Genomic DNA, 24,222 nt, shown 5'->3' with positions numbered 1-24,222 from the left:
TTAGGGGTGGGTAGGTGCGGTATACCTTACTGAAACCATCGTACCGTATACCTTACCGAAAATTCGATATGAGAAAAAATCATACCTTTACCTTACCAAAATTTTCGGTATACCGAACTTCGGTATACCTTATTTCGGTATGACAAATTTCAATATCGATATCATACCTTATTTTCAGTATGTCATATCTAAATTCGGTATACCGTACTTTTGCGGTATATCAGAGTTTTACGGTATATCGGACTACAATACGACATACCAAAATATCATTATTTTGTAAATAATTCTAAATACAATCACAAATGAAAATAAAATTTCAAAAATACTTAGAAAACATGAAATTTAATCAAACTCAAACATTTTCAATAAAAAACTGCAACAATTAAACTCCACGCAATCACATAACGTTCAACGATATTTGTTTGAAACTAATTTAACTAAAATCTTATATTTGTTTGAAACTAATTGATTCAACGATATCAAGTTTTCCTAATTGAGTTTATTTGATTTTATATTTACATGATTACCCACAACTATAATGAGGCAAGATTTGATTTCTACATGTAAATATTTATTTGTTTAGTAAAAGTATGAATTTACTTGATATAATTTGGCATATATTGATACGGTATATACCGAAAATTATGGTATATACCATATTTTCGGCATATATTGATATCGGTATATACCGAAAATTATGGTATATACCATATTTTCGGCATGTACCGAAAATTACGGTATATACCGTATTTTCGGTATACCCGGTATACCTCGGTATATGAAAATTCATACCGTTACCGTACCGAAATAAATCGGTAAGGTATGATACCTTACCGAAAATTACGGTATACCGAAAATCCGATATTTTCGGTATTTTTTCGATACGGTAAGGGCGATATTTCGGTATTTTTACCCAGCCCTAGGGTAGATATTAATGTCACTTGCTGATAATATATGGCTTCATTATTTGGGAGCTCACAGCTTCGATTCATGAACGCAGTTTGCAACTCACCGTCGTGTGGAAGCCGGACTGATGTTCGCAATTCCAAAAAATTCGGGGATTCGCAATGTGAACTTTCTTCAATTGGAACAATTGTGAATTGTAGTAAACTTAAATGAGTTAATTCAGAGAGTTGGAAAGTTATGAGATTGACGAGATAAATGAATGTTATATTTGATAGAAATGATCAAAATTACCACAAAGTAAACACGGCCCTATGCTACTTTATAATCTATAAACCTTATCCACAAAAGTAAAGTCCCTTGAGAAATGAATAATCGGGGCTTTATAGAGAGAGCTGTTGCAAGATTCAAGATTCAAGATTCAAGTTTCGGTCACTTGGCTTTCCACACCATTGAGAATGTGCTACTGCAATCAACTCACGCCATGCTATCCCGCTTCTAATGACTCCATCGGCAAACCATTCACCGCTTCAATCTAATCTCATCTCATCTAGCAGCTGGATACGGGTGTTGCAATCTTGCTTCTCCGTCCCCAGTTTTCTCAGCGTCTGAAGGGGCCTTGACGTAAAGTGGTAATTTGTATATATCTTTCCCTATCGATTTAAACCTCATTCTGAGAAGCAATGAGTTCGACATTACACCAATAGAACTCAACCCCATAAGAGCCCCTGCGATCGAAGGTGATAGCATGGTTCCGGTCACAGGCAGCAGAGTTCCAGCTGCTACAGGGATTCCTACCTGTACATATGAAGAGAATGTTACTAACTGGCAGAAACTAGGATTACTTTCTAGTTGGGAATTCCAGAAGAGAATGTCATAAAGCATTGCTACTTTGAATTTATTAAAAGAAACAATGGTCTGAATTTCAGAAGAGCAATCAAAGAAGCAGAACAGCATCACATGCAATAGTTTTCCAATTGAAATGGTGGCAAGAAACATTGTATATTGTAAATAATATTACAAAATGGAAAGAATAAGCAAACACAAATTTATGCTTTCATGAGGTGATATAAACAATGACTTCATATTATTCCAAAGCTGAATTTCACAGGGGTGGAGAATCAATTGGATGTTATATAATTTGGGACATGATGCAACCATCAGTTGCTTCTATCTACCATTTACCAGTATTAATGCATGTCAAGTTCAGAGAGCAGATAATGTTGCATTCTCTTGGGCAGTAAGAACTATCCACTTGACAAAATAGTCCGTGCAAGGCTTGCAGGTTCCCAGGCCAAGGTTAAATAGCTACGGCGTGTCACAGGTCAACTATGCTGAGCTAAATCAAGTGCATAGGAAAATTTTAGCCATGGATCCTGAATGCTCAAAGTCCAATAATCAGTGTCATTTGATCTTTTTTTACCTAAATTCTTCTTTTACCACATTCTTCTACCAGGGATCTATAGCTTCAAAAAGTACATAAAGTTTTCTCTGACGAAAATAAATTGTAGAATCGCAGAAAACTCACTATGTTGTATGCAAAGGCCCACCAAAGATTTTGCTTCACAGTCTTCATGGTAAGTCTACTCAGCTCCAGTGCATCAAGTAACTGCATTGAAAACCATATTAAGCAGACAAACAAAGATACAAGTTTTCCATATTCATGAAACCCCTTCATATGCATGTTGAAAGTACCAGTTCAACTTCAGGCAGCCCTCTTGGGATCATCAGAGGAGCTTTTTAATTTGGGGTTCATGACTTGGTAGCTTAACTGATTTTCTTTTCTACTTATTCCAGAAATTACTCTTTATTTCCCATAACTACCAATCAGATTGTTAACTGTACTTCTAACAAGACCATGAATAGGTGAATATTTTGAAATCACATGCTTTAATATTTACAATGGATAATTTGGTAGAGTTTTTGGACTAAGCATTCTATGGGCCCATAACCAACATCTAAGTGCAAAAAGAATCTTCTTAAATGAGGTATCTATTATGTATCCTAATTCCTAAAGCTTAGTAGATAACCTTAAATCTGTGTTGAAGCATAGAATTTAGAAGATGGAGGAAGATAATCCAGAAAGATATTCTGAAATGAAGAATAAGCCATTATAATACCTGGGACAACCTGTTCTGCATTAGCACAATCGAGGACACCTCACTAGCAGCCCCGACACCACCGCCAATGGCAATTCCAACATGAGATGATGCAAGGGCAGCTGCATCATTGATTCCATCACCAACCATGGCAACAACATTCTGACCTTCCTGAAGTCTGCTAATGAAGTTCTTTTTTTCATCAGGTTTGACTCCAGAAAAAACCTGCAATCAACCAGCCATTTAATGCAGTACTTTATGCATAGTCACTTATTGAAAGTAATGATCAATAAGGGTATTTTAACTATGTGAACCACAGAAGCATATGCATATTTAATTACAAATTACACTTAGCATTGTCAATGTTTCTATATCTTGGTAGTCTGATGTGTATTCCATTTCATATGCAATGAATTTAAAAACATTTTGTATAAAGCTTTATCTCTTTCCTTGAAGAGAAATACTACTGAGCAAAACTTATACTATTAAGAAAATTACAATTTCATAATTCTTAAATAAATACTATGCTTAAGTGGCCAACCTCAAGGAAAACTCAAATCCTAGTCTTTGTTGGCCATGAAGATGTCATTCTGGTGCACTTCAAATAGTATTACTTGTTCGCCTTACATCAAACTTCTACAGTTCACATTAGGATTGCATAGTTCTTGTGTTTCCAGATTTCTATCCGATTCACTAGTGGAATACGCATAGTATATTTTCTACAGGTCCAAGTACACACTACACAGGCATGCATTATAACAACCTACATTGACAAGAAGAATTAGTGTTTTATGCGAGTTAGTATGTATTAAGATCCCCACCCACTTAGAGAAAGTAGTGTAATGCTCCACCTTAAGGATGGTAACCTGATAAACCTCACTGATAAAACTCGATATTAACTTTATAATTCTCAAGAACTTGCTGAATCCTGATGACATTTACCACTCTGCCCAAAAAATTGGCAGTATGTGTGCTAGTAGAAAAGGTGTTTTATGCAGACGCCTCACCCTGTTTCTTGGAATACCAACAGCAGAAGCCACGTATTCAGCAGCACTTCTTTTGTCACCAGAAAGCAAATATGTATTGATTCCTTGACAAGTCAATGATTCTATCACATGCCTGGCATCTTCTCTGATTTGATCCTCGACATAAATTACTCCAGCAAGAATACCATCTATCCCAACATACACAACTGATTGATTTCTGAACTCTTCAGCTTCATGGAAAGGACTATCACCAACTACTCCGTGCCTGCATATGTTTAGATATATGAAGCATAAAATTTGAGAAAATTAAGCTAGAAAAGAGAGCATCGGGAAGTTTATAATGCAACCATTCTAAGAGTCAGATGGAAAACTTGAATCAAATACCAAAGTGCAAGGAAGTTTTTGATTTTTTGAAAAACGAATATCTAGGCAGACAAAATTACTTGTTGCCTCTAATAAATACTAGTGATGTTTCCTTTAATGTCTTACTTTCTGTAATTCTCCAGAAGACTAAATTGTTTTACTGGAAGAGTGTATTAAATGAGGCCATCTTGCATAGTTACTATCAATGCTATAGAGTTCAACTGACTATTGACAACTGTATTCTCAATAAGAAGTTTGAACAGCTGTATCTCCAACAGTTCTTATGTAAAATTGCTATCGATCAGAATGGGCTGCGGTCAGAAATACTGTGCATTTATAGATTTGGTGATAAAGAGCTTTCTGCAGCCATATTTAGATTGTGCTACACACTATCGAACGGAGTATATCAACGTAGTGCTTACTTGCTACCTCAAAAAAGAGGATTGTAGAAATATGTTACCTTTGAACCCATTCCATCGTACCAACGGCTACCTTTTTCTTATCAACAGTTGCCACAGCTCCAGATCCAGGTTCCTCAAAAAAAGTTCCTTCCGCTACCTACATCACAATCCTTAGTAAATTATATCTGAAGCTGTTTCTTAAAAATTTGATAAGATGAAGTAAGCAATTAATTACCTCACCATCCTACACAAAGTGATCAAAATTTCAGTGATCAAGTGAAGAACTGATGAAACATAAGGATCTATTGTATCATTATGACCAGACTAAGTAATTCCAATCATATACTAAAGCCCAAGCCATGAAGTTTCTAAGAAAAAAAATCAAAATTCTTCACTAGAAGTGCATGATTGTAACTGGAACACTAAGCATGCAGTGCAGTTAGAACTTCATATTGCAAATCACAAAGACTCTTTATCTTTAAGTGTCACCAATTGGCAGAGTATATACCTTTACATTCAGACAGTTCCGAGCATTTGCAGCCTCAACAATTGCTTTTCCAATTGGATGTATTGTACTTGATTCGACTCCAGCTGCCAACTTCAGAATGTCTACTTCAGACCAGTTATAATTTGAAGCAGAATTTAGCCTGCATTGAACCATGCTCAATATCATTTGAAGGCCATAAAAAATTTGGAATTACTAATTACTAATATCATAACAACTGAATGGAAAAAAAACTAGGTTGAAAATGTAACGTCAAGCTATCAACCACAAAAAATACAATAATCACTAAAATAATGTCAGTTTCTCATAGTCGACAAGGAGAGGTGATCTGTGCTTCCGCCCTTTACTCTTCTTTAGGGGACATGTCATTCAGTGAGCATCAAGGGCCTACTTTCCAGATTTATGTTATTTGTTAACGTGCAAAGAAGCATAATTACCAAGAAACTGGTGATACTCTTAATTGGGTATAAACTTATCCCTTCCCATCTCTCTCAAGTACTGAAGCCTCTTTTCTTGCTCCAAAAACTCACTCAGTACATCTATCATTTTAGGGACTCAGAACTTGGTGCAAACTGAAGAACCATGATCCTAATCCCAAGTCTTCCTTTTCTCAAAAAAGTCATATAGTTTCCAAATGCAACAGTTGAGAGAATAGCTCAGATTGTCCTACATGATGTTTAGTCACAACTAGTAGCCCCTACCTTTTCTTAACTACTCAAGTTTCATGATTACTAAACAGGAGTGCATAAAATACTGTATCAACAGACAGATTTGCAGCAGAAAAGAGTGGGACTTCGCTTTCTAACGGGCCTTTGAAAATATACAATACCAAGAATCTATAAAGAAACATTATGAGACAACTATGTTATAAATAAACTGAGTTTAGGTAAATATCAAGGAACTTAAATGCCAACAGCGTATCTCAGAAACATTCTTGACCAGCATAACAAAATCACATTGCAAATTCTGTACTCAACTCTGGAGGTTTATCGGCCTGAGAGCCTTGTGTCACTACTTTTTTCACAACAGGCCTTCCAATTGTTAACGTCCCTGTTTTATCAAATACAATTGTGTTAACAGATGAAAATCTTTCTAAGATACTTCCACCACGCAAAAGTAACCCTTTTGTAGCACCCAGTGATGTTCCAACCTGAATTGTGGAGTAATAGTTAAACAAAAGTAGAACAAAGTTAAGGCTCTATCCGAACCATGTAAGAAAATACCCAAACCACATCCCAAATATAAATATTACCAGAACTGCTGTAGGTGTTGCTAACCCAAGAGCACAAGGACATGCCACCACCTGTATGCAGTCAACAGGGAGAGTGGTGACTCCATTATGTAAATGGCCAAGCACTGAACAGATGTTCAAAACAAGATAGATGGATATTACAGGAGTCCACAGAATCATGAAAAAAACCAGGGTTTTGAATGTGCTGTCAAGTTCCAAAGGTTAGTTACTTGGTTTTTATCTTATTTAGGGACCTCACTGTAAAAGGTGCAAAGTGTGATGATTTCAATAATTTTTGTTACAAGGTTAGATCAATCAGTGAATACCATGTACTACTATACATAGTGTGATTCTTAACACAAAAATGAAAATATGGACCAACACTCGTATGATCCCATAGACTTCTCCTAAAGGGTTCTTACATCATTTCAACAATCCAGTCATTTTTTCCCAATAATGAAAAGGAAACCATCCATATTCAATTCCAGTCAAATAACTCTGAAATAGCAAATCAGAAGATTGCCCAACCAATAGAATAGAAAGTGAATAATTGTTGAAGAAGATCGGCTTTAAGTGGAACAAAGTGAATAGTTGTTGAAGAAGATTGGATTTAAGTGGAACAAAAGGATAATTTTAGAAAAGAAAAGAGCTTGTAGATCTGTTTCCTTCTCTCCAACTCTCTGATATCATTATTTTCCATTTGTCACGTTTTATTCTGGAATGAGATGTGAGATACAAAAAAGCATACCAAAACACTACAAGAGAGCTGCAATGCTAATGACATGGTATTTCCTTGGTAAATAGCTGCTGGAAGAATTCGTGAACCAAAAAGATTCCAGAACATAAATGTAGCAGCAGAAAGCGCCATCACTCCGTAACTAAAATGTCCAGCAACCTGGATTAAAGATGGCAGAGTTAGCGAACTGTGACTGGACTTTCCAGCAAAAAGCATATTCTACTCATGCATGAGGATATAGAGATATCAGGTGTAAACATCATAACAAATGGGAGCATGAACAAATTACGGTTATGGACCTTGTCAGCCAACCGTTGTACAGGAGCTTCTCTGGTCTGTGCTTCTTCAACCAATCGGAAAATATCTCCAATTGCAGTTTCACCACCTGGCCTGCGCACCTCAATGGTAATTTTTCCATTTAGGTTTATGCTTCCAGCTGCAACAACGTCGCCTAAAACAGAAAGAGTGAAAGACAGGATATGTTAACAGAGGGTCATTTAAAATGAAACTTTCAAAATGGAATACCACCGGCCAAATCCAAAGATGACATTATTCGACAAAACTGAGACTGGCAGCCCCTCTTTATCCACATTTACATTTCCCCTACTGTTGGAATCCAGGAAATAAGTGATGCATAAAAGGAAAATGGCACAACGAACTTCCAGTTTAATTCAAAAAGTCTGTAGGGGGCAATCATGTTTGGAGAGAGGTTTCTGAGCTCAACAAAGTTATGTGATTTGTGGATAGAAATTACCAACTTAACAAGGAGGAAAATTAGGACCAAAACAAGAAATAATTTATTTTTTGAAGAAAGTGAGCTCCACAAATACTTTATCATTGCCAAATTTGTTGGCAAGAAAGAATATCCTATATATAAGAAAATTTTATCTCTTCAACCAGATGCCCTTTCATGCCAACTGTAGAAATGGGCAACTCACCCCCTTAATAGGCCTTATAAGAGGGGAGTTATCCGACAAGAAATAGGTCTCAACACAAAGCATAGGTACAAAGGCTACCACAGTAAACACTTGCTGCATCTCTGTAGAAAATAGCAATACATATTAGAAATGGGCCACTCACCCCTTAAAAGGCCTCATAAGGGGGAGGGTTATCCACACTTATATAGAAGAGATAGGATCATCACCAAGCCGATGTGGGACAAGATATTAGAATTTTAACACGCCCCCTAACGTGTGGGCCGGAATGACACATCGGACTTCCATCACGTGGGTAGGCAAGAGAAGAGATAAAGAAAATAAACTCCATCATCGACTTGGGCTTGAACCATATTAGAAATGGGCCACTCACCCTTAAAAGCCTCATAAAGGGAGGGTTATCCACACTTATATAGAAGAGATAGGATCATCACCAAGCGATGTGGGAAGATATTAGAATTTTAACAATACACAAAAACAACAACAACAAAATAATATAATAATAATAATAATAATAATAATAATAATAAAATAATATAATAATAATAATAATATAAAAGTGCGCAATATCATTACCCCAGGTAATTTAGTGACAGGAAGAGGTTCCCCAGTAAAGCTCGACTCGTCAACACTGCTTCTGCCTGCTGTAACAATTCCATCAGCTGGTATGCGATCCTACACGGATGGCAACATGTGAAATCAAAATGCAAGAGAATACGTGATGAACATGTTCTCATTTTCTTGGTGCAGTACCCATATGATAATGATTGTTTCGTTTGTATAGTTTATTTTGATGATTAAGCAGGTCAACACAATGTTGTTTAAATAGTAGTAGGCTTACACCAGGCAAGACAACAATATGATCTCCCACGGAAAGACTGTTAGAAGGTACTTCAACAGTTGAGATCAACTCTTCTTCATTGCCATTAATCACAAGACGAGCTTTAGATGGTATAATACTAAGAAGGCTGGTCATATCGCTTGTTGCTTTTATCTTAGCTCGCTGTTCAAGATTTCTTCCAAGTAGGACAAATGCTATCAACATAATTGGCTCTTCAAAAAATGTCTTCCATCCCTATGCCAATTTCGTTTAATACAGACTGAAGCAATTAAATTCCATACTTACACATAAAAATGCTTCTAAGTAAGGGATGAAACATAAAGATTAGAGACAAAAGATAAAATACTAAGGAGAAATGATATAATAAAGTAGTAAATTACTAATATGCTAAGAAGAAATCTGTGATTAGAAAAGGAAAATTACAAATGGATATTGTTATCTAACAAGGAGATCTGAGCTTAGGCAGGGGAAACATAATGTAGTTACTTTTGATATCAGACTCAACATTAAATAAGAATGAGGCAGCATACTCTACATGAAATCCCCCATTTTCATTTTCCTTTGATAAGTGCCAAACTGTGCAAAAACGATGTTGGTTTTGCACAAACATTAAGCCACTGAATATAAATTTCACCTTCATGAAACAACAGAATTTCTAAAACACAAGATCGGAGTATTTCCAACACAATATGGGAGATTTTGTCAACTAGTCTTGAGATCATTAGAAATCTATCTACTTACAGGATTCAATTCATCTCTATCATGTCAACCAATAATCCTGTTAGACATTGTTCTAGAACATATGTGAATTGTTTTTAAGGAAATGAGAAAATATATTAATTGAATCACTGAATTTAGCAAGTTCATAAAAGGGCATCGTAAGTCATAAACTTTAACTTTTCGCATTAGAATTTGCAACAATATACACAGCCATTTGTGTTTATTTTTACTTAATGACCTCACATGGGACGTTTTGTTTATAAACTTTTACCAGTTTTGGCACTAAGGCTGCTATTGTGCTGACAGAAAAGGATGATAAAGCACCAAGACCAACTAGAGTATTCATATTTGGGGCCCCTCTGAGTAGACTTTTCAAACCATCTGTAATAAGTTGGCGCCCGGGAACAAGCAGTGTAAAGAGAGACAAAGACATATGGAATCCCGTCGAGTGCAATGCATGGATCCATGGAGCGTTAGCTCCAAAGAAATGAGAAATATGGCCAAAGATGCACACAGCACAGAGAGCCCAAGAAACAACAAGACCGCGACCTGTTAAATAGGCAAATTTTCAATTCAGGTGATGTGCCACCATATTGGCCTTACAAGAGCTTGCATAATAAGCTGAACAGATAACCAAACTTTCTAGAAATACTGAATGAATATTTAAGACATAGCAGAGTTTAGTGGTGCCCCTTGATCTTGCCCAGATCTTTTTGTCGGACTTGGGGCAGCTAGAAAGAAGGGGGCAAGAGGAAGGTGTCATGGAGACTCATTGTTCTGGTTGTATGTACGAACTAATTTTATCCATTTTACAAAGAGAGCAAGTTTACATTTTTAGTTTCATTAGTCTTTTTTTGAATTTAATAGTTTGACCTTTCCGATGTACTCACTCTACATTTTCTGGTTGATTCTTGTAGAAAAGGTCCACTATTTTGCATCTTCAAAACACAAAATACGAATAAAAATATTATTATAATGTTTTCAACCAAGTGTATCTGTAGTCAACATCTGCAAAAATTATTTTGAATTCATAAATGAAGGACTTCACACTATATTTCTGCAATATTCCAATGTGGACTTCTATCATATCTCACATGCTCTGCCAACTTTACATCAACAGCTCAATTTTTCTGATGATCTAAAGGGAATAACTGAAAGAAACTTTACCACTTTCTTTTAACATTGCATGCTTCTCATTCATTTTCTTCTCAAATGTCTCGTGGAAGTTCATTCTTCTCAAATCTGCAAGGTACAATTGGAATTGTTATTGCCATACATAAAAGATAAATTGTGACGAAGTCAGTTTCAGAATTTATAACTTTCAATGATTTTTTCTTAGGGACTTGATAGATATCTGCATCATTCTTATTGAATCCAAGTTTAAAACTTTTGTCCCTCATTTTCAATGTGGATAAGGCAGTCATCCAGGTTAAGTTAATGAAATTGAATAAACATAAGTATACAGAGGATCATACATCAATTCTTACTCAAAGCAGACAATTCAACCTTTCAATTAATTAAGAGGTCCTTCCATTCTAAACCCGTGGAAGGCATAGCACTTTTCTATCACTTGTGCTAAGGGCTTCAAAATCCTTGACTTCAACCACAAAAATACATCTCACTTTCTTCTCCTCTCTTCCTAGTTAGTTATCATAAGCACGACAAAACTAAGAAAAATGGAATTTTATTGTGGATCTTTGTGATCAAACAGATGAAAATGATTCCCCGTTCTTACAAATAATTAAGGGTTCTTATTTGAACCATGTCTTGTATATGTGTATACATCCATATATTCTTCTGTCTTCCCGTTGTTACTAGCATATTCGCTGCCACAACCACCACAAGAAATCCTACCCCACTTCTACACCCCAAGTTAGTCTTCCACAATTAATAGCTGATCCCATGTCCTCATCTCTACAGCCTCCCCCCAAGCAGCAACCAACCAACCAACCAACAGTGAGGCCAACAGGTTGGTTGTTGATCAAAGGATATGCCAAAAAAAGAGAGAAATAAAAGAAAAGGAAAAAAACAGGGGCTAAGGTGGCTACTTTTGTACAGTATCAATTCTTAGTCCTTTAACCATTTTAGTCCAACACTCACTCAGTTAGAATATACAAGTAGCATGTTGCCAAGCACAGATCCATATTCATTGGTTTGGAACTAATACATAGACCACTCCCATTTAGAGAGTTCACCCCTAGTGTCACCCATTAGAGATGAAGGTATGCACTTAATTCATGCACCTATTTTCCTTCCCCTAATTATAGGATCCAGACTTTACCAAAAGAAAAATTAAAATCTTTTCCAAAAATAATATGCTGATATCCAGATGAAAAGTAGATCTCCTAAGCACAGAGAGAAAATTGAATCCAACGACATTCCATGTTGATTTCATGCTATATTAAAATTTTCATCTTGATTTCTCCAAATGTGCAAGTTTTGCAAGGCATGTCACTGTTAAACAAATCAATAACTGATATGTTTCCATTACCACATATTCCAGAGATTTGCAACATAGACAAATGCAGTAGAAGGCTCATCTAGACAAAGCGTAAACATTGACAAAACTGTTGTATGTTCTAACAATCTCCTCTTACAAAGCTATTACATTAATCCCTCGGGAAAATATGTTCTAACAGTCTCCTCTTACAAAAGCTAATACATTAATCCCTAAAGAAAATAATTAAATGCGCACTTATATCTAGTGAAGGCTTAGTATTAGTTAATCTGCTCAATGGGATAGATACGCCTGCCTTCAACAAATCCATCACTAGTAGCTGAAGAGAGACACCTAAGATGAAAAAACTATGTCATTAGAATGTCCTGAGGCTGATAGTTTCTTTAGTTGGGTAAAGAGGGCCAAACTAGACCAGAAAGAAACTCTCGAATATGAATAAATCCGGGACATACCATGAATGCAGAATTATGGTTGTTACAAGAATCCACTGCACCCCCTACAACTGAATATCCCCTTCAATAGCTCCCTGATCTGCCAATTTCCCAAAAGGTTTGTAAGTCGTAAGGCCACATGCATGACAGTGTTGATTCTTATTCGAAAACTAGACGAGAGCGGACAGGTAAGAATTGTCAAGTGGTATTTACGTGTTTTAGCATGAACGAAATGGGTGATTGACCTACAGTTAAATTCTCTTTCAAATGCTAATGGTGAAATAATGAAAGTAGATCAAGTAACATAACTAAGTAGAATTTTAATTTCAAAACCAGAACCCACTTTGAATCACCATAACAAGGCACAAAAAAAACATCTTTGGTTGTCAGTTTCTCCACGTGTCAAAATCAGTTACTACCTCTGCCTTCCCTAAATATCCAATAACTAACCTCACACTGGATCATGTATGTAGAAAAATTTGATAACTAATCTCACAATGGATCCTTCACTAAATCTCCAATAACTACCCTCACGTCGGACCATGTACAGACTACAAAGAGAATCAAATTGGCCAAAAGAAAGAACTACAGAGGTGCCATTTGCAGTGTTACCCATCTCATGGTATAGCTAGAATAAGCATGACATTAGAGTATTGGATGCAGGGATTCTTGTAATTCTCAAACACTCACCTTATTCTCATATGGTCAAGAACAAATTCAGATATTTATTGGTGGAGAGTGCAGAGTGGAGATGGAAAGAAAACCTGTAGTGCTAAGTGCTAACGCACCCTTGTCTTATATATGAATGGATCAAGTGTTTTTTTTCAAGAAACTCGAGGAGATTGAAGCCAAATATACCACTTTTTCTAGATAAATAGCAAATAGAACTCCCTATTTCAGCATTAGCACAAACAAGACCACACGCTCTCATGAAAGTTTTCAAATGAAAATTGGAAGAGCATAAGCAGCACAACAAACAGCAATTTAAAAACATCCAAATCAATTATAAATGCAGACCTCTGAGGTTTGATTTGAAACCACAGCTGCTTAAATGCTTAGCAAGAGCTTCTCCGATTTCTTTTTTCAGTTTGGTGCTGCCATGGCTTCAGAAACAGGCCATACAATTGCTGTCTCCGTCGTCAGGTTTACACTGGCTAAAGAAACCTGCGGCTGTTCATCATTTGGATAGTATTGCAATTAAATCTACTGTTTTAAGAAAAAAATTCTAGCAGAACTTCACCAAAGAACATGATGATAGGTACTTCAATCCATGAGACTTCCACAAAATAAGTTCAGCAATCTCTCTCCCAGACTATAATATTCTAGAGTAATCACACCAAATTCAAAGTATCAACTACACAGCTAACAGAAGTATCAACATAGGAACCTTATATAGCACAAGCATACCATTCAAACAAGAGAGATATGCACCAAATGAGCCTCAAAATATCAAGCATTAATGATTTCTAGTTTTCTCCGAAATTCATAAGTATTTCATATGAAGGTAAAAGAAAGATGAAAAAATGCAATACAAGAGGAAAAACAGAAATCAGCAAACGTTTGGTTGAAACTTGAAACATATGAACGATCAGATGCTCACTTGACTTTCTAAAATTCTCCTCACACTCGCGGCACATCCTCCACATGTCATCCCCTGGCAATATCAAGGAAGTTTTAACATCTAAGCATGATATACATCACATAAATAGTTAGGAAATGGTCATAAGAATAGGACCAGTTCATCAAATAAACTCAGCTTGGATAGATTTAACCTACAATTAATTGTGCACAGATAAATCATTCATTTAGTACGTTACAAACATCATAATCCAATCCTTTCTGGAAAAAAATACGAGTAATTTGAGCTACTGCAGGCTCTCGGCCTTGCATTGCAGATATATATAAGAAAACAATCAACAGAAATAGTCATTCAAGTTTGAAACAATTAATAAAAAAAACCAGATATGAAAAAAACAAAAGTTAATGCAGTAATCATCAGCTTTATTATCCAAAACACAGCAGCAGCTCTCGGCCTTGCATTGCAGATATATATAGAAAAAAATCAACAGAAATAGTCATTTCAAGTTTGAACAATTAATTAAAAAAACAGATATGAAAAAGCAAAGTAATGCAGTAATAATCAGCTGTATTATCCCAAAACAAACTTAATTGAACCAACGAGCTCCAAAAAAGGCCTGCCAAAGCACAAAAAAAAGTGGTAAAAAAATCAAATAGAGGCTAGTGCTCACTCCAACATCCAGAATAATAACATCTGAACTCAAAGCAGCACCATCGGCCGCTCCAGCAGCCACAAGCGCCAGGCTTAGCATCGCCGCTCTCCGGCGATTCCATCGCCTCCGCCTCCACCCTCCACCTCCGCCGCCGCCACCGCCAAAATCCGCCACAGCCGGACGCACTCGAACGCCGAATACCTAGTGGAGAACTGCGACCGGTTCGGGCGCAGCACCGCGGATCGGGCGGAGGCGTCGGCGCAGCGCCTGAGCTGGAGGTGAGCGAGCTGAACTGGGAGAGTGGATGAGAATCGCGGTGGAGGTGAGCAATGAGGGGGGGTAGAATTGGAATTACGAGACTTGGAGAAGAGCAATATCGACATTGTGGAAGCGCTGATTGAGAGCATTGTTGACTCCATTTCCGATTTCTCCTCGATTCAGAGGATAAGTGGAAGTATGTGTGAGTGTGAATGTGAGCGTGAGTTGATCGGCCGAGCCTTCTTCTTCTGTGGCTAATGAGAGAGGGAAGGAGTGAAGCACGTGGGGCGTAATCCGTTTTCCGAGATAAGCACGTTTTCCATCTTGGTGGCATTAAATATTTAATTAAGTGCCACTGAGACTTTGTCTACTCATTAATTTCAAAAATGACCACATTATTACCCCATACCTACTCAAAACTTGCCATTGTACTACTAGTAAATTATAGCATGGGTTACATATTCTAGATTTGACTTTAATTTTGAGATTATAATTTTTTATATTTCATTATTACGAGCTTTGAATAATGATTTGCATAAAAGTTTTTAAAAATGACAATGTAAAAAGATTGATAAAGATAAAAATATGAAATAAATAAAGATATCTAAAGTTGTGACTGTGAGGTAGCTAGAGGCGACCTTCACGTGAATAAATAATGGTAGGTGAGCCGTGAATGTATTATTATTAGAATTAACTCCGCTCAATGGTTAATGCATTTATTATATCCATGATTGCCATAAAAGATATATGTGTTTGTTTATGATATGGTATTATCTATTCTGACATCAATGCATATATTATTGGACTCGTAAAACTAAATTCAATTTACTTAGTTAACACTGCCTTCCATAATCTGAGTATGCTCATTTAAGTCATAACTCCTAGAGGCTAGAGGTAAGCCAAATGCCCAAAATTGAAATATTGAATTTAGTTTGTTTCTTTTCAAAGATTCATTTTTTAAAAAAAATCCGAGTAATTTGCAGCTTAGCAAATAAATTTCACCTAAATCGAAATACTCACATCATCTTCAAGTGGTTGTGGTATTATAACATTTCAAAACAAGTACTTAAGACATACTGTATTGCTTATTCGCCACTTTCAATATCCAAAAGATGAAAAATAAGATAAGACAATATGCCAAAAAAATCATAAATTTTAGCCAAATTTTGGTACGTGCTATAACTTTAAAATTCAGCTAGAAAAACTATAAATTTGTTCACAATTGTCTCATCTCGAAATCTTTTGGCCTCCTACATGTAATATAGATTACTTATTGATATTTTCAACCAAACGACATCGTTTTTTATATGAATGAACGGCATTTTAACTTACTAACATGGTAACACCAAAAATATATCCACGTATATTTTCTCAGCTCCTACTCAGACATAATTTTGCCACAAAATAAACAAATCCAAACTTCATTATTTTCACAGCTGTTTTTTTTAAAGTTGCAGGAACTAGAATATAACCACAATTTCCCAATAAAAGTTGCTAAACTCCTGAAAATGAGGCCAATATAACCACTATTGTACAACATGGAAAGGAAAAATAAAACAGAGAGAGGATTGCCCAAAAACATCAGTTGGTAGCAAAATATTAAGGTGGAAGTTACAAAGGGAGTATATCTCTATTCTAGACTAGTGAGGCTAAGTTATTCCTGTACAAAGACCAAGCCTTGCAGGTGTCAACATCATGCTATGGCAAAACAGAGGTAGCAACACAAGGTAAGGTTAGAGTGACTTGTCATCGCCACTGAGGCTTTCATAGAACAGAATGTACCCATGGTCCGTATTGCTTGAGTATTCCTGGGCGGACCCAAAAAATGTTTGGATGGCGGACTCATCAATCATCTCAGCATTCTCATCATCAAAGAACAGCCAGTGATTATGGCTTTTTACAAGACTCACATAATGCCCGTGGTTTGGCCCCGTTCCTACATGAACCACCACAGCAAACAGAGAGTATACGGAGTCACCAGCATCTAACGTGGTGCTGAGTTTCAGCTCTAGGGGGAACACGACCCGGTAGGATAACTTCTTGTGTCTGTTTAGCTGTTCCATGTACTTAAATCGCTTGAGATGGATCACCAAGATGCGAGGTGATTTCTTTATCTTCATCCTTTTCTGGGCTTCTTGCAAACTGTGATTAGATAAGATAAACGAATTAACTTTCTTCATCGTGAATGTGTAGTTGTAACGTAAACAAGGCCACCCACCTGCAGCATTTGTCACAGAAGAATTTATCTTCGGCATTGAGGGTCTCTGTAGAACTGAAGTTCTTGAGGCAGCTTGTAATAGAACTGTTCTGTTCAATATCAAGGCTTAAATCTAAGAATGTCTCATCCCTTGCAGTAACTGTCTCACACCTTAAACACCTCGTCTCATTCGTGAGAATACCCTGCATTTCATTCAAAGCCAATCATAACAACGATGAGTAAAACATGTATTAGGTGAAAACAGACAGTGGCATAAAAATGACAAAGTGCAAGTAGACATGTGAGTAATGGATTAAGTTTGGAAGACATAAGATATCCATTGGCTTTACCTGAAAATTTTTGTGGACCCAAGTAGCAGCAGGTTCCTGCTTAACCCCATTGACATGACCGTTACTCGGCCCATTTGAAACATTCTCAGTTGTAGGTTTGAGACACTCTTTCTCCAGTATGTCAACAAGTTGGTTTAGCAAGAAGTTCAGAAATTCATGAGCATCCTGCATCACAGGATAGTTGAATATCACATAATGTAAATATATTAACAATGAAATATCCTCAATCAAGAACCCTTTTTGCTAAGCCATACAATATAATAGTACATGATAAGCTACAACATCTCCCTCGTAGCAAGCTGTAATAACCAGAAAGACCTAAGAGACATTTCAATAAACCAAGGCTCTTATAAAAGTAAGAGCTTTTTGTAAGGACAATCTGATCAATACAAAAAATGAACCCAGCCAATCAGCCATCAGAATAAGCAACTTATGGACGAAGTCAGTGGTGAAGAATAAATTTTTTTTGAAAAATTGAAAAACTTAAAGAAATCCACATAACCTGATAAGAAAAACAATAAAATACTTGTCTTCGATCCTTTTATAAAAAGAACAAGTGAGAGAGACTAAGATTCTCCAAATGACATAAATAGCAGACCATAATTTCTTGTTTTACTTAACTTAAAGTCTGAAAGAGCCTGGGGCAACCGCAAACTACTGAAAACACATAGTATTAAAAACGACCAAAGATCTTTGATCAAATCATATACTGAGTCCTGACTACATACAGAATCATCCTTATGGGGAAAAACATATTCTATTATCATATATAAATATGCAGCCTCTTTATTGTTGTTCACTACTACTATCTATACAATAGTACATACCTGGTGCATGTATCCTCGGAAAACATCATTTTCTTTTCTGAGCCTCTGCACAAAGAGTTTTGGAGCTATCACACCTGTTTTCTTCTTCTGAGAGTTTATCTGCACAGAAAACGTCAAATAAATTTGTCAGTCCCAACTCAATTATCTAAAAATACGATGAAGTAAGAATACGTTTCTTAATTTCACTAGGAAGCATGATAATTATATTCTAATTGATGGATTATTCTAACAGGAGCAATTTTTTCCCTCATGCAGTATGTTAGCACAAATGGTAACAGTTCTAGGTAGTATCAAGGTTCAAAAGATAACAAATATGAACTGTTGCAATTCTCACATCCACTACCTGTGAAAAAAGTTCCGCGAGACAAGTTAAAAGGTTTTCCTCTGCTTCGCCTTGGGTTTTGATGTTGGAATAATACTCCAATAATTGTTCACGAAATGTTACACAAAAGTAGAGAGCCTGAGAAACAAAACAAATCAGGGAAAAGCCAAAAAAAAGGTCTCTCAGAACATGTGAGAGACTCTTGTAGAATACCACAAAACATGCTTTAACAATTGAATCTACTTTCTCTTATTGACTATCCCAGGGATGACGATTTTGTTTCTACATCACATCACTTCATTTGACATAAGAAAAACCGTAGATATTTACGACCTCTCATAGATATGCAACAACCTGAAAACCACCCGACCCACCTCCTCCATACACACCAACCACACTGCACACAAGATGCTTATCATATATACAAAAAATCGAACCCAAATACATCTCATCTCGAGCTATTCAATGTAATAGACATCTCATCAGCCGTTATTCTGTTTAAAACCACCAAGAAACTGAAGAACAAGCACACAATAACCTCTAGCCAACATAAATCAACTAAAAATTGACACATCCAAAAATCTCCTAAACCAACCAGCAAAAGCAATGCATGAATTAGTCTCTATATCCAGACACCACTTAAACCAGACCAATCTGAATTTACCCAAATAATCACATGATCAACCTTAGTCAATGCAATCAAACTGTCGAATTTCTCCCTTCATCACTTTTAATCCCAAATAACAAAAAAACCCCTCTTAAGCATAATCAGCCAAATTCAAAAACCTAAACCCACATAGAAACTAAGAATCCCTCAACTGAAGAAAACAAAAAAACATCCTCACGAATCAAACATAATCGATAAAATCGAGAGAGACAGATAATTAAAGATAACGACCTGCAAAACACTGTTACAATAGCACGTGTTGCCGAAATTCTCCAAACCGAAATATCTTTCCCCTTCGGGAAAATGGTCGCCCAGAGCCTTCTCTAACTTGGAGCCCGCCACACCCATTGTGAGTGTGACACCATCCACCATATACCAGAACTCCTCTATCCCTCTCGCTTTCTCTCTCCTCCGCGCATCTTCGACGCCTCCCACCAATCTCTCTCTAACTCTGCTACGGATTGATTGTCAGACGCCTTCTATTGAATCCCCTTTGTATTTGGGTTTTTTGAGAGCTGATTTTCTGAAATCAAGATGGTTGTTTTGTACACAGTACACCTATATGGCTCACTGTGGAAAAGTATCTCAATTTTATTTATTACTCCTACTAATATACTCCCTCCATCCCCTTTACCCCTCCAAGTCACTTTTGAGCATTTTATAAAAATATTAAGTTATCATTTTTACAAAATAAATGCTCAAAATAATTGAGAATGCTAAAGCGGGACGGAGAGAGTAGATAAATACAATTATTTAAATAAAAAAGGATTTGATTGATGCCGTAATTAAAAAATGGGAAAATATATATAAAAAAACCGACAAAGCTTGGTCAAATTCCGGTACATCGCATAACTCATAAATTTCAAAATGAACAATCAAATCATAACAATTTTTTTAATAGTCCCATGTAACTGAATTTGGGGAGAATTGAGCATTATGTGGACCTCGGGAACATATAATGTGGAGGCCAGAATCGTGTATGATGTAAACGTGATAAATCAATATTACCAAAAAAATCTTTGTATAATAGTTGCAAACAAATCCACGATTAAGTTTTTTTTCCAACTAATTTTTATTAAAAATGAGGCAAACTAAAATTTAACCACAATTTAGCCTAAAAGAGATGCCAAACTCCAGAAAAATGAGCCATTATAACCTCAAGAATATTGTACAACATAGAAAAGAGAAATAAAAATAGAGAGAGGATTGCCCAAAAACATCACAGTTGGTAGCAAATATTAAGGTCGAAGTTACAAAGTACACTCCATATCTCTATTCTAGACTTGTGAGGCTGATTTTTCCTGTACAAAGACCAAGCCTTGCAGGTAGGTGCCAACAGCATGCTATGGCAAAACAGAGGTAGCCGCACAAAGTAAGGTCAGAGTGACTTGTTATCGCCGCTGAGGCTTTCATAGAACAGAATGTATCCATGGTCCGTGTTGCTCGAGTATTCTTGGGCGGACCCGAAAAACGTCTGGATCGCCGACTCATCAATCATCTCCACATTCTCATCATCAAAAAACAGCCAGTGATTATGACTTTTTACAAGACTCACATAATGCCCGTGGTTCGGCCCCGTTCCTACGTGAACTACCACAGCAAACAGCGAGTACACGGAGTCGCCAGCATCTAACGTGGTGCTGAGTTTCAGCTCCAGGGGAAACACGACCCGATAGGATAGCTTCTTGTGTCTGTTTAGCTGTTCCATGTACTTGAATCGTTTGAGATGAATCACTAAAATACAGGGTGATTTCTTTATCTTCATCCTTTTCTGGGCTTCTTGCAAACTGTGGTTAGATAAGATAAATGAATTAACTTTATTCATCGTGAATGTATAGTTATAACGTAAACAAGCACACCAACCTGCAGCATTTGTCACAGAAGAATTTATCTTCGGCATTGAGGGTCTCTGTAGAACTGAAGTTCTTGAGGCAGCTTGTAATCGAACTGTTCTGCTCAATATCAAGGCTTAAATCTAAGAATGTCTCATCCCTTGCAGTAACTGTCTCACACCTTAAACACCTTGTCTCATTCGTGAGAATGCCCTGCATTTCATTCAAAGTCAATCAGAGCAACGATAAGATAAACATGTATTAAGTGAAAACAGACAGTGGCATAAAAATGACAAAGTGCAGGTAGACATGTGAGCAACGAATTAAGTTTGGGAGACGTAAGAGATATCCATTGGCTTTACCTGGAAATTTTTGTGGACCCAAGTAGCTGGAGGTTCCTGCTTAACACCATTGACATGGCCGTTACTCGGCCCATTTGAAACATTCTCAGTTGTAGGTTTGGGACACTCTTTCTCCAGTATGTCAACAAGTTGGTTTAGCAAGAAGTTCAGAAATTCATGAGCATCCTGCATGACAGGATAGTAGAATATCACTTAATGTATACATATCTACAATGAAAGATGCATAATCAAGAACCCTTTTTGCTAAGCCATGCCATATAATACATGATAAGCTACAACATCTCAGTTGTATCAAGCTGTAATGACAGAAAGACCTAAGAGACATTTCAATAAACCAAAGCTCTAAAAAAAAATTTAATTGATTTTTTTTAAAAATCCACATAACCTGATAAGCAAAAAAATAAAATTCTTGTCTTTGATAAAAAGAACAAGTGAGAGAGACTGTTATTCTCCAACTGACATAAATAGCTGACCATATTTCTCATTTGTACATAACTTAAAGTCTGAAAGTGTATGGGGGCAACCGCAAACTACTGAAAACACATTAAAAACGACAGAAGATCTTTGATCAAATCATTTATTGACTACATACAGAATCATCCCTGTGGGGAAAAACATATTCTATTATCATACATAAATATGCAGCCTCTTTATTGTTGTTCACTACGTCTACGGTCTATCTACAAATGAAACTACCAAATTTAAAGTACATACCTGGTGCATGTATCCTCGGAAAACATCATTTTCTTTTCTAAGCCTCTGCACAAAGCGTTTTGGAGCTATCACACCTGTTTTCTTCTTCTGAGAGTTTATCTGCATAAAAATGTCAAATAAATTTGTCAGTCCCAACTCAATAATATCTCCCACCCCACCCAACAAAATACCTATAATGTAATTTTGAAGGCTAAGTGTTACGATTACTGTTAACGGATGAAAAAGGGTTCTAAAATTACCATGAAGTAGGAGTAGGTTCTTAATTTCACTAGGAACCATGATAATTATTATTCCAATTAATGGATTATTCTAACAAGAGTGAATTTTCCCCTCATGCAGTACGTTAGCACAAAAGGTAACAGTTATAGGTACTATCAAGGTTCAAACTTCAAAAGATACCGAATTTGAACTGTTGCAATTCTCACATCCACTACCTGTGAAAAAAGTTCCGCAAGACAAGTTAAAAGGTTTTCCTCTGCTTCGCCTTGGCTTTTGTTGTTAGAATAATACTCCAATAATTGTTCACGAAATGGTACACAAAAATAGAGAGCCTGAGAAACAAAACAAATCAGGGAAAAGTAGAAAAACAATCGAGTCTCTCAGATCATGTGAGAGACTCTTGTAGCACACCACACAGTCACACAACATACATGAACAATTGAATCTACTTTCTCTTATCCTAGGAAGGAAGATTTTGTTTCTATATCACTTCATTTTACATAAGCAAAATCTTAGATATCTATGACCTCAAAGATATGCAACAACCTGAAAACCACCCCACCTATTCCACACGTAAAATTAGCACAGGATGCTTATCATATAGTACTATACAAAAGATGGAGCACAAAGACACCCCATCTCGAATTATTCAGTGTAATAGACATCCCATCCGAAGTTATTCGGTTTAAAACCACCAAGAAACTGAAGAACAAGCACACCATAACCTCTGCCCAACACAAATCAACTAAAAATTGACACCTCAACAAATTACCTAAATCAAACCAACAAACCCACTACATGAGTTAGTCTCTATATCCAGCCACCAGCCCACCACTCAAACCAGACCAATCATAATTTGCCCAAATGATCAACCTTAGTCAATGCAGCAAACAGATGTTATACAACCAAACCACCGAATTTCTCCCTTCGTCACTTTTAATCCCAAATACTAACAAAAAAAACCTCTTAAGCACAATCAGCCAAATTCAAAAACCTAAACCCACATAGAAATTAAGAATCCCTCAACTGAAGAAAACAAAAAAAATCCTCACGAATCAAACATAATCGATAAAATCGAGAGAGATAGATGATTAAAGAACACGACCTGCAAAACGCTGTTACAATAGCAAGTGTTGCCGAAATTCTCCAAACCGAAATATCTTTCCCCTTCGGGAAAATGGTCGCCCAAAGCCTTCTCTAACTTGGAGCCCGCCACACCCATTGTGAGTGTAACACCATCCACCGATCTCTCTCTAACTCTGCTACAGATTGATTATGAGACGCTTTCTTTTCAATCCTCTTCGTATTTGGGATTTTTGTGATGAGCTGATTTTGTGAAATCTAGATTGTTGTTTTCTTCACCTACGATGTATGTATTCATTCATTACGGAAAAGTATTGACTCATTTTTTCTTTTACATTCGTACTTGAAAAATACTATCAATAAAATACTAATTTTAACGTTGATGTACGCACCGTTACACCTCTCATTTAACTTAGGTTACACTTCAAACTTATATCATTCACATTTTATACAATTTCATTAACCCTCTAATACGGCAATAAAAAACATATATCATTCACATTTTATACAATTTCATTAAGCCGCTAATACGGCAATAAAAAATTCATAAT

General features: G+C 36.5%; 2 protein-coding genes and 1 pseudogene across 2 annotated transcripts; all 3 read right to left on the bottom strand.

Moving 5' to 3' along the window:
* Window positions 1-1,149: 1,149 nt before the first annotated feature.
* On the bottom strand, window positions 1,150-15,406 carry LOC121755202 (annotated as a pseudogene).
* Window positions 15,407-16,666: 1,260 nt separating this feature from the next.
* LOC121755201 (ubiquitin carboxyl-terminal hydrolase 4-like) lies at window positions 16,667-20,022 on the bottom strand. The gene is made up of 6 exons (XM_042150489.1): window positions 19,693-20,022; window positions 18,816-18,932; window positions 18,473-18,571; window positions 17,646-17,810; window positions 17,317-17,498; window positions 16,667-17,240 (listed from the first exon to the last, which is right to left on the bottom strand). Exons 1-6 carry the CDS (start codon window positions 19,831-19,833, stop codon window positions 16,832-16,834), a joined length of 1,113 nt encoding a protein of 370 aa, XP_042006423.1. The 5' UTR covers window positions 19,834-20,022; the 3' UTR covers window positions 16,667-16,831.
* A 563-nt stretch (window positions 20,023-20,585) lies between these two features.
* Window positions 20,586-23,981, bottom strand: LOC121755885 (ubiquitin carboxyl-terminal hydrolase 3-like). The gene is made up of 6 exons (XM_042151309.1): window positions 23,694-23,981; window positions 22,804-22,920; window positions 22,370-22,468; window positions 21,656-21,820; window positions 21,325-21,506; window positions 20,586-21,248 (listed from the first exon to the last, which is right to left on the bottom strand). Exons 1-6 carry the CDS (start codon window positions 23,808-23,810, stop codon window positions 20,840-20,842), a joined length of 1,089 nt encoding a protein of 362 aa, XP_042007243.1. The 5' UTR covers window positions 23,811-23,981; the 3' UTR covers window positions 20,586-20,839.
* Window positions 23,982-24,222: the final 241 nt, after the last annotated feature.

The sequence above is a fragment of the Salvia splendens genome, chromosome 11 (genome assembly GCF_004379255.2).
Source record: "Salvia splendens isolate huo1 chromosome 11, SspV2, whole genome shotgun sequence".
NCBI classification, from domain to species: domain Eukaryota; kingdom Viridiplantae; phylum Streptophyta; class Magnoliopsida; order Lamiales; family Lamiaceae; genus Salvia; species Salvia splendens.
The sequence above is the reverse complement of the archived record's forward strand: the minus strand, read 5'-3'. Positions and strand labels throughout refer to the sequence as shown.